The sequence below is a fragment of the Nicotiana sylvestris genome, chromosome 6 (assembly GCF_000393655.2).
Source record: "Nicotiana sylvestris chromosome 6, ASM39365v2, whole genome shotgun sequence".
Taxonomy (NCBI): Eukaryota; Viridiplantae; Streptophyta; class Magnoliopsida; order Solanales; family Solanaceae; genus Nicotiana; species Nicotiana sylvestris.
This window is the reverse complement of record NC_091062.1, coordinates 79,919,444-79,931,429: the sequence shown is the minus strand read 5'-3', so window position 1 is coordinate 79,931,429 and position 11,986 is coordinate 79,919,444. Positions and strand designations below refer to the sequence as shown.

Here is an 11,986-nt window from a genome sequence, read left to right as displayed (position 1 = left end):
GTACTAGCATCACTAAGAGTTTTAATAGATAGGTTAGTTCCCTGAGGATTCGACTCCGGACTTGTAAACCGGATTATATTTGCAACGACCGCTTTGTCTTTTATAAGGCATAGTTGGGTGTGATCAAATTTTGGCGCCGTTTCCGGGGAACTAATGGTTTTATTTATTACAACTTAGAAGTAGTGCTAGAATTATTAGTTTAAATCAATTTTCTACGGTGTTAAATAATTTTTCATTGAAATTCTCACGTTTGAACCCTTGTGTGATTTAGGTGTATGCCTAGAAATTCTTCGAGGACTGGTGAACTGCTTGAAGGATGCTCATACCTCGAGAAAATATTCAGGGCATTAAACCATTCCAACAAGAAGAACAAATAATTACAACAAACATACCAACTCGCAACTGAAATGGACAACAGGGAAAACATCAATGAAAATGATCGGGCACCTCTTGTGCCAGACAAAGGAGTGCCAAATGAAGTAGTGGTGGCACCTCTTGTGCTAGAAGCTGCACTTTATGATTGGGCACATCCAACAGCTGACAACCTAGCCACCATCATTATTGTGTCCCATATACAAGTGGAGACATTCCACATCACCAACAATATGCTGCATCTTCTACAGAATAAGGGATTGTTCTCTGGGTCACACATTGAAGACCCTCAACAACACCTAAAAAATTTTCTGGCGATTTGTGTGACCCAAAGGCAGCCAAATGTGACCCCAGAAGCCATCAAGCTGTTATTGTTCCCGTTCTCTGTGATTGGGGAAGCTCAGACTTGGCTGAATTTGCTCCCAATAAATTCCATTGCCACTTGGGAGGAATTAGTCAAGTAGTCCTGAAAAAATTTTACCCGCCCAACAAGACTGCAAGACAGATTGATGAGATATAGCAATACAAGCAGACGCCCACTGAGACCTTGCAGAAAACTTGGGAAAGATTCAAAGGGATGCTAGTGAAGTGTCCCCACCATGGTATTCCAGACCATATACTCAGCCAGAGATACTACATGGGGTTAGTAGACAATTTAAAAGCCAATATAGATGCTTCAGCTGCGGATGCATTCCTGAGTAAGACATTCACGGAGTGTAAAATCCTTTTTGACAAGATGGCCCAGAATTCGGGGTGGATGACGAGAAGTACGACCCTGACACCAATAGTGCATTCAGTTCCGCTTGACCCAAATAATTCATATGTAGAGAACATAGCCACACTCATGACTCAGATAAGTATACTGACAAAGAAAATTGATGAGATGGGTACAAAGTAAGTGCATATCGTTGACACAACAAATGGAGGACTATGTACACATTGCATTAATCAGTCTTATGTGTGTTCATGGAGTGGAGAAGGTGACAACCGAGGGTTAATAGAGGATATGAATTATGTCAATAATTTTGGGGGTCATAGGTAAGGAGGACAACAATGGGGACCAACACCCAACTAGCAGTACAGACCGAACATGCCACAACCTGGAGGTATGCAGCCCCAAGTCCAAATGGTGCTATATCAGAGACAACAGAGCTATCAACAACAATACCAGCAACAATTGACATATCAGCCACCTCATCAGCAACAGGACAGCAACATGGTAGAAATCAGGGGTATGCTGCGACAACTCATTGGAATAAATGGTAAGATGTAGGAAAAGTTGGCAGTGCATGACTCAGCAATTAAGGGTATTGAAACTCAACTGGGGCAACTGTCCATGGCCTTAAATAACCACCCCTAGGGAACATTGCAAGCCGTCACGAACATTAACCCCAAGGAGCAAAACCCAAATCAACTAATAGCAGTAAGTCTCCGGAATGGGAGAGATTTAGACAAGGAGCAAGAAGTTGCTCAATCCAGAAGGGAGACTACACTAGCCACTCCAGTTCTATTAGAGATAGATGAATCAACAGAACTCAGTGAAGTGGTGGTTGAACAGGCTCAGGTTGATAAGGGTAAAGCTAAAGAAAGTGAATAAGTTGCAGAACAGGTGGTACCTCTTGTGCCACAAAATTCCAACAAAGAACGGCCAGAAAGCAGTGGAGAAAGAGTGATGCCTACACCATTCCCTCAAAGACTGGCAAAACAAAAGAAAGAAGATCAATATATGAAATTCATGGAGATGCTTTATCAGAATCAATTGAATATTCCTCTGATGGATGCTTTGAGGGAAATGCCAGGCTATGCAAAGATGATGAAGAACCTGATATCACGGAAATTTGACTTTCAGGACCTATCCACAATAACTCTGACACAGACATGCAGCGCGGTAGTGACAAGACCCATGGCTCAAAAGATGTATGATCTAGGTAGCTTCACTATTCCGTGCACTATTTGGAGTTACGCTTTTGCAAAAGCATTGTGTGAGTTAGGATCATGCATCAACTTGATGCCTTTTGCAATATATACAAAACTGGGCATTGGTAGAGCTAGACCGACTTCAATTTAGTTGTAACTGGTTGACCGCACAGTTAAAAGATCGACGTGGATTCTTGATGATGTGCTGATACAAGTGGAAAAGTTTGTATTCCCTACAGACTTTGTTATTCTGGACTTCCAGGTAGATGATGAGATACCCATCATTCTAGGGAGGCCATTCTTAGCCACTAGAAGAGCATTGATTGGTTGTGAAATTGGGGAACTAAAAATGAGGTTGAATGATGAAGAAGTAATATTCAACGTCAACAATCCATGAGGAGACCTAGTGAATATGCAAATTGCTCACTAGTGGAAGCTGTGGATGTGATCCCATTTGAAGAAGATAAGACCCTGAATGCCAAAGATCCATTGGTAGCTTGCTTGACAAATTTAGAAGAGATGGATGGTGAAGAGTTGGCAGAGTGGTTCATGGCACTCGAAGGCAAAGGATTCTGGAAGAGGGAGCTTCAGTTCGAGCCCCATTATTTAGAAAAGAGAGCTACACCACCTACAAAACCATCAATAGAGGAACCACCATAGCTGGTGCTGAAACCGCTTCCAGCCCACCTCAGGTATGCTTTCTTGGGTCCCAATTCTACGTTGCTTGTTATTATATCATCTAGTTTGCTAGTTGTATAGGTAGAACAATTACTGCAGGTGTTGCAGGAATGCAAAAATGTCATTGGTTGGACCATGGCAGACATAAAGGGTATTAGCCAGCCTTCTGCATGCACAAGATTCATATAGAAGAAGGGCACAAACCTTCCAGGGAACATCAATGAAGGTTGAACCCAAATATGAAAGAGGTAGTTAAAAAGGAGGTAATAAAGTGGCTAGACGTGGGCATCATCTTTCCTATCTCTACAGCAATTGGGTAGGCCCTGTCCAGTGTGTATCGAAAAAGGGTGGAATAATAGTTGTACAAAATGAGAAAAATGAGTTGATCTCAACTCTTACAGTCACAGGGTGGCGGATTTGCATGGATTACAGGAAATTAAACGCAGTCAACTAAAAGGACCATTTCCCCTAGCCCTCCATTGACCAGATGTTGGACAGGTTAGCTGAGGGATCCCATTTTTGTTTCTTGGATGGATACTCAGGGTACAATTAGATTTCAATAGCCCCGGAAGATAGAGAGAAAATGTCCTTCGCATGTCTGTATGGCATTTTTGCCTTTCGGAGAATGCCCTTTGGACTTTGCAATGCACCGGCCACATTTCAGCGGTGTATGTTAGCCATTTTTACCGACATGGTCGAAGACATTATGGAGGTGTTTATGAATGATTTATCTATAGTAGGGGATTCATTCAAAGATTGTCTTCACAATCTTAAAAGAGTGCTCAAACGATGTGTAGAGACAAATTTGGTGTTGAACTGTGAGAAGTGTCATTTTATGGTACAAGAAGGCATAGTGTTGGGGCGTAGAGTGTCCAAAAAGTGGATTGAAGTAGACCATGCAAAATTTGATGTGATTGAGAAGCTCCCAGCACCTACTTTAGTGAAAGAAGTGAGAAATTTTGTTGGGCGCGCCAGATTCACAGGCGGTTCATCAAGGATTTTTCAAAAATTGCTAACCCCTTATGTAAGCTACTTGAAAAAGACTAGCACTTTATGTTTTTTGATTATTGCAGGCTAGCATTTGAGGAGCTGAAGAAGATATTTGTGACCGCACCCATCATTGTTGCACCCAACTAGGAGCAACCATTCGAGTTGATGTGAGACACCAGTGATTATGCTATAGGTGCTGTTTTAGGGCAGCGCAAGGAGAAAATTATGCACCCAATTTACTATACAAGTAGGACGCTTAGTGGTGCACAGCTGAACTACATGGTCACAGAAAAGGAAATGTTCGTTGTAGTATTTTCCTTCGATAAATTCAGGTAATACCTGATTGGCTCAAAAGTTATTGTTTATACTAACCATGCAGCCATTAGGTACTTGATAGCAAAGAAGGAGCCAAAGCCCAGCTTGATTCGTTGGGTTCTATTGCTACAAGAATTTGACCTGGAGATTCCTGACCGAAAGGGGACAGACAACCAAGTGGCAGACCACCTCTCGAGGTTGGAAGGGGCAGAAAAGAGAACAGAGGTTGAAGATATCATTGAGACATTCCCGGAGGAGCAATTACTTGTTGTGACAATGGGGGAGGCACCATGGTATGCTGATATTGCTAATTACTTAGCATGTGATATTATACCTCATGATCTCTCCTCAATTCAAAAGAAAAACTTTTACCGTGATTGTCGGGCGTATTATTGGGATGAACCTCTATTGTTCAAAATATGTGTTGATAACATGATCCGGCAGTGTATCCCCGAGCAAGATCAACTTCTGTTTTGTAGGCTTGCCATGCTTCGCTATATGGTGGACACTTTGGAGGAATTCGGACAGAAGCAATGGTACTGGAATTAGGCCTATATTGGCCTATATTGATCAAGGATGCCCATGCTTGGGTCAAAAGTTATGATGAATGTCAAAGGATGGGCAACATATCCTGTCGTCATAAGATGCCAATGACCACAATCCAAGAGGTGGAAGTGTTTGACATGTAGGGGATCGACTTCATCGGGCCTTTCGTCAGCTCATATGTTAACAAGTATATACTGGTTGTCGTTGACTATGTCTCTAAATGGGTTGAAGCAGTTGCTCTCCCAACCAATGATGCGAAAGGGGTGACCAGTTTCCTAAAGAAAAATATCTTCATACGTTTTGTCAACCCCCGAGCCATAATTAGTGATGGTGGCTCTCATTTTTGCAATAGAGCATTTGCACGCCTGTTGGAGAAGTATGGAGTTCACCACAAGGTAGACTCATTATACCACCCACAAATAAGCGGGCAGGTGGAAGTGTCCAATAGGAAAATCAAAAGTGTCCTCTCAAAAATAGTGAATGCAACAAGAACTGATTGGGCAAAGAAGCTGGATGATGCATTGTGGGCATACCGCACAACCTTCAAAACTCCAATTTGTATGTCACCATACAAATTGGTATTTGGAAAGGCATGCCACCTTCCGGTTGAGCTTGAATACAAAGCACTATGGGCATTGCAGCAGTTGAATTTGGATATGGAGACAGCAGTCACCAGTAGAAACACTAGGCTTCATGAGCTCAAGGAATTCAGGTTCTAGGCATTTGAGAGTGCTAGACTATACAAAGAAAGGATGAAACTCATGCATGATAAGCACATCTTGAACCGAAACTTCAAACCCGGATATCTAGTGTTGTTATACAACTCGAGATTGAGATTGTTTCCAGGTAAGTTGAAGTCCCGATGGTCAGGGCCCTTCAGAGTGGTGCAAATGTTCTTAAGTGGAGCTGTAGAGATTGAATCAGAAATGGGACAAATAAGTTCATAGTGAATGGGCAAAGGCTGAAACACTACCTTGGCATGGTCGAAGAAAAAGGGGATAAAGTGGTAATAACATTGGAAGAGCCCCAGTATGCGAATAAGGAGTGATGATCATAGCTTGTGTCGCGTCGCGACGTTAAATCAGGCACTGCGTAGGAGGCAACCCATGTTTTCTTTTGTTTCTCTATTTTTTTTATGGTGTACTTGATGTGTATGAAACTAACCCTTTTATTAATGTATAGGGCGAGATTGGTGCATATTGGGAAAAGTCGGGGTCAAGAACCAACTCCGGAAAGGTTAAAAAATGAGAGAGAAAAAAGCCTGTGATAGCGACCGCGGTGGAACCGCGGCTCGGGCGCGGAATTTTCGACATATTCTGTTTCTGGGCCACCGCGACTGTGTTGGGACCACGGCACGGGTGCGGTAGTTTTCGAGATTCTTTTTTGTTTTTATTTTTCACCGCGACCATGGTCGGGACGCGGATCGGGCGCGGTGAATCACAACCATTTTGCTTCCCAGGTAAGTTGTAATTAGATTTTTTTTTTCTTTTCTTTTCTTTTTCTCTTCTAAACCCACTAAAAATAAAACCTAAACGCCCCCCCCCCACCCCCCACTTCCCCCACTCCTCTTCTTACTCTAAATCCCTAACCCCACGCCCCTTCTTCTTCTTCTTCCCATCTCTCACAAACCCATTTATCTCCCACATACACACACACACACTTTCGACTCCCTCCTCCTTAACCTCCATTACACTCCAACTCTACAAGAACCAGGTATGTCATGATTTCCTTCTCTCTTTTTCTCTCCTTCTCTTTTGCAATTTTAATATTTGAGTTGTTGTAGTATCTATAGTTAAATTTTTGATTTTCTTTTCTTCCTTTTAGTTGGTAATGTATAGAATGTAGTAGAGAAGGGCATGGTGTTGTTGTGTGAAAGTCATTGTGGTAGGGTGGAGTTTTGAAGTGATTGTGGTTGATTTAGGGGTAGAGTTTGTACTTCCATTGGATAAGAGATTAAAACACAGTCCCATGCACACCGGGTGCTTGTGAAATTGCCCCAATTGAGCTATAGTGGCTAATGTGACTATGGTGGTGGTGAAGTCTGAGTAACCACCCAGGGTTCACACAACTCAAACCCTCACTAATAGTAGCCCTTGTTTTGTCAGGTACAATGCATCAATCAAGGAAAAGACATGCCATAGGTTCCTTCGCTAGTGGGCTGGGATGTTCATCCAGAGCTAGAACTCAGGCTAGTTCAAGCCAGTTTGACCCCACTCGGTTTGTCTCCAAAGAGGCTCAAGATAGGTTTAATGCAAAGACATCCAAGAAGCTGCTGCCTGGAGTACACATTGATAGGCAAGCCTTGCGAGTTGAATGCCCAAGTATCTATGAAGAATTAAGGAGGTGTTAGCTGGACATCTTCTTTAATGAACCAGAAGAGGGCAATGTACTTATGGTAAGGGAATTTTATGCGAACTTCCCGAACCATGTTGATAGGGTTTTCACGGTACCAAATACCCCGGTGGATGCGTCTCTTGAGGCTATCCACCGAGTGTACAGGTTGCCGATCTTCACTGGAGAGATGGATTATTACCAAGATTATCAATGCCCACATGTCTGGTGGCAACCAATTGTTGAAACAATTTGTGTGGCTAGCCGAGATCCAATATGGATAAAGCTTAGAATTACCCTAAACTCCCAATCTCTCACTTGGGAAGCTAAGTTCTAGCTAACAATCATCAACAACCATTTGCTTCCATCCAGCAACACTACAGATATTAATGGGCCAAGAGCAGTGACAATTTATATTTTGTAACCCACCACAATTTTGATGTGGCCCAACTCATTCAGGATGAAATGTTCATTCGATCCCCGGAAGTACTCAAAGGGTTCTACTTCCCTTCCCTGGTCACCAAGTTGTGTCGTGCTTCACGAGTTCTTGAAAATCCCATAGTAGATGGGAAGTTTCCATTAAAAGCCCCATTCAAGGCTAGAAAATCACAGTTGGGAAAGAGCAAGCTGTGGCGGATGATGATGATGAGGGAGCTATGCATGCTGCCGTCCCACCGGGACAGATTAATGATGAGGTGGGCCCATCACAGGCTCGCTGGAGTACCCGAATGACTGCCTTGGAACAGGATATGGCTGGCCTACACACTTTGGTCAATGACCTGAGTGCTAGAGTTAAGACTTTGGCTACTCAAACTAGGTCAGAGAAAACGATCATGGGCTGGCTCCAGGCGCTAGGACGAGCGTGTCACCTCGATCCTGGCACTGTCTCAATTCAGGATTGAGCACCAGGGAAGTCCCCTTACCTTACTCTACTTTAAATTCTTTGACATGGGTACATGCCAAATCTTTAAGTGTGGGGTGGGGGATGGTTGTTGTTTTTTTACAATTGTATGGCTTTGTTTGGTATTTTTGGTTGCTGTTAGTTAACTTCGACTTGGCCCGAAGACGAACACCTCTCGATGGGTCTCTTGAGGGACTTATGTCGAACAAAAAATACAAAAGATTTTCTTCTGTTAGGTAGTGTATCAACTCTCCCTTGGTTTTTCTTTAAACCACGATTCTTTTCCAAGGGTTTCCAATTGAACCAGGTGTAGTTAGTTTTTTTTTTAGTTTTGGAATTTTTGGGCAAGGAAAGAAAAGAAATAGGATCCCTTAACTCCATGGTACCTTGAATAGAGATTACTTTAGTGTAACACTTAGGCTCATTACCGGACTCTAGCAATAAAGCCTTAAATTGTGTGTTCTTGAGTTGGCTTAAGCACCTTGCTTAAGGGATTGCTTAAGCACCTTGCTCAGTGTCTGATTGTCCAAACTGAATTGAGCCATGTGCCATGTGTGAGTGAGGCTTTGTGTATTATATGCTAACACTCAATGCCTAGAACTTGCCCTATGTGTGTACGAAGCAAAATGGTAGTCTTAATTGTTGTATAAAGTGATATAGGCGTTTCCTTATTGAACCTATCTATATATGTTTTCACCCACCTGATTCTATATATTCTAGTTAACCCTTTTGAACCTGTAATCCTGTTTCTTTGGCAACCACATTACAAGCCTTACCCAAGTTGTGAATTGTCTATCTTTTTGAACCCTATCACCTCTTAGAAGCACTTAAATTGTAACGAATATGGAAAAGTTAAAGTGTGGGGTGGTTTGTTAGGATTTTGAGTGGAGTTAATGAAATAAGGAGAAAGGTGCATTGTGTTAAAAAAAATAATAATAAGATCCACTTGAATTGAAAAAGAAAAAAAACTTCTTGCTAAGTGGTGACTCTTGATGTAAGTGTTCTTAAATAAGTAGGGGGTTTAACGCATTGATGTAAAGGTGGAATGAAGGTTTGACAAAGATATGGGCTTAAAAGTGAAAAATATAGTGAAATGCTTAGGAAGGTGTAGTCACTATACTCATATGTATCCCACCTGTCCCGTAGCTAACATTACAATCAAATAAAGTCCTACTTGATTCTAGACCAAATAGGCTCGATTAGCCGAGTATTACATTATGGGCAAGCCTATGGTGCGTTGTTTGTGGCATAAGAATTTCTTTCTTAGGGCGAGCGAAATCTTTCGTATTTGAACTCCTCGGTGTGTGAGTAAAATGACCATAACACAAGTCTGTTTTGTGGTGAGTAGGCACATGATTCATGAAGGAAAGGTAAGTCTGGACCTCTAACTGAGAGTATGAAAGCCGGTTAGGGACATTACGTGTCTAGAGAGAGTCCACTTTTGAGGTTAGGATGTTACGCTAAGGAAATCTACCTATGTGAAGTATTCTTGGTATAAGGAGTAGGGAAGTGACCCAGTGATGATAGGACCATAGAGTGTGGTTTTGTCACTAGAGGACTAGCAACGGTTTAAGTGTAGGGTGTTGATAGTAGCCTATATTATGCGATGTAGATGTTATTATGCTCTAAATTAACCATACTTTATTGATGTTTTAAGTGCTAAATGATAACTAAATGCTCTAATTGAGGTTTTTATGCTTTGCAGGAGCTACTCCAAGTTAGGAGGAGGATATAGAGTGTTTTAGGGTCAAATATGTAGATACAAGACCAATCGAGAAGAGCCCGGATTAAAACGAGCAAGAAAAGACGAAGAAAAAATGGGCAACAGTCCACCGCGACCGCGATAGGGCCGCGGCTGGAACGCGGTGAAAGAAATGCGAAAAACAGAAAGTATAAAATGACTATGGTCAGACAGCGGTTGGCCCGCGACCGCGGTCGATCTGGAGAAGGCCAAGAAAGTTTAAGGGCTAAAGTGTAAAGCGTTGGAAACTTATCCTAACCCTATATAAACTCAACAAACTCGCCCTAGTCAAGGTTAAGTTTGTTTTTAGACTCAATTGGAGGCAAGAACAAGTGTGAGAAGATCAAGACACCATTAGAGTTTTTCATTCTTCTTCTTGTTATCATTATTTTGTGAATTATGAATTATCTGAAGGCTTTATCTTATTTTACCATGAGTAGCTAAACATTTAGTCTAGGTTTTATGGAACCAATTGTTAGATGAAGTTTTGACTCAATTTTGTTATAATCGAGCCGGGTTTATTATATGATTGTTCAACTATGTTTTGTATGGTGATTAATTGAATGGGCCCTTGATTAATCGTGTCTAATCGCCTTGTGTTGCTTGAGAAAGAATACTAGGTTAGATTGTTGTTGAACAACACCACTTTTGGGTAATTGAAGAGATTCATTACTTGAATTTAAAAGTGGGGTTAAAAATAACGAAACATTGGTGGGATAATTCAGAACTGCAGAAATTATCAGCTAGAGTAGTTCGAGAGAATGCTCTAGTAAATTATCGTAGTTGATTGAGAGATAATTGTGGTAACCCATAGCTCATAATCCTCATAGAGTATTATGGCGAGATTATAGAAAAAGAGTTAAGAATTAATCTAGCAATTGGGGAAATCAATACCCTAGATCTTTTTACCATTGAATTATATTTGGAATGTTGTTAGTTTTAATATCATTTTACTTTAGTTAAACAAATCCCAATATTTATTGATAAAATCTTGCATACGGGAATTGTTGAGCTTGTACTAGCATCACTAAAAGTTGTAATAGATAGGTTAGTTCCCTAAGGATTCGACTCCGGACTTGTAAATCGGATTATATTTGCAATGACCGCTTTTTCTTTTATAATACATAGTTGGGAGTGATCAAGTGTATCCTTGATCATTGAGGAATTCTTCAAATCATTTGCTCTCAAATATACCTCCATGGTCATTTTGAATGGTTGAAATAAGATACCTTTTTTCTCTCTCAATTCTTTTGCAAAATATCTTAAAAATTTTCAAGGCTTCATCTTTTTTACATAAAAAAATATTACCTATGTAAAATGCGATTAGTCATTAACAATGATAAATTCATATCGTTACCTCCAATGCTGGCAGTTCTAATAGGTCCAAATAAGTCCAAGTGTAGTAGTTGTAAAGGCTTGATTGTGGCCACAATGTCTTTGGTTTTGAAGGAGTGTTTAGTTTGTTTACCAAGTTGGTATGCATTACATACATGGTTTCTAGAGAAATTTAGCTTAGGAAGGCCAATAACTAGGTCATGTCTAGAAAGTTTTTCAATCAGGTGCATGCTTGCATGGCCAAGTTTCTTATGCCAAAGCTAGGGGTCATCAGATATGGATGCAAGACAAATGTGACCATCTGAATTTTAAACGCAGTCTAGAATGTAAACATTTGATATCTTTTTCCTAGCAGAATGATTTTACCTGTTTCATCCTCAATAGCACAACCTGTTTTCTTGAATTTTTCTTTATACCTGGAGTCGCACAGTTGGCTTATGCTCAGAAAATTATATTTGAGTCCATCCACAAGATAAACTTCTATGATATCACAACTGTTATTGAATGGAACCGTACCGGTGTCAACGATTTTGCCTCTGCCATTTCCCTTTTCGAATTTTCCTATGGTGTTCCTGCAAAATGAGATTATTACCTTCTTTTAGGTACCCAAGATTGCTTGGGTCCTTTTTGGTTAGTTCTAGTAATGTCAGGACTATTTTTGGGATCCAAATCTATCCTGAAACAATTGAGTTACGAAATCTACAAAAGAAATAAATATGACCAATTATATTACATTAATGACAAACATGAGTGGATTTATCACTTGATCTACTGGTAGTGTCAGTACTAGTAGAACTATTTCCAACATTTCTCTTTCCAGTTGACTTGTCAGTCACTTGGTTTGACCTGACATAACTGTG

At 40.9% G+C, this 11,986-nt stretch overlaps 1 protein-coding gene across 1 annotated transcript; it reads left to right on the top strand.

Annotated features, from left to right (window-relative positions):
• Nucleotides 1-2,044: 2,044 nt before the first annotated feature.
• LOC104220868 (uncharacterized) lies at nt 2,045-2,686 on the top strand. The gene is made up of 2 exons (XM_009771831.2): nt 2,045-2,354; nt 2,463-2,686. The coding sequence occupies exons 1-2, from the start codon at nt 2,045-2,047 to the stop codon at nt 2,684-2,686; spliced, it is 534 nt and encodes a 177-aa protein (XP_009770133.2).
• The last annotated feature ends 9,300 nt before the right edge of the window (nt 2,687-11,986 follow it).

Coding starts and splice junctions, on each gene's coding strand:
- LOC104220868 (XM_009771831.2), top strand. CDS start 2,045: ATGCCTACACCATTCCCTCAAAGACTGGCAAAACAAAAGAAAGAAGAT. Junction 2,355..2,462: donor CGCTTTTGCAAAAGCATTGT/GTGAGTTAGGAT, acceptor TTGACCGCACAG/TTAAAAGATCGACGTGGATT.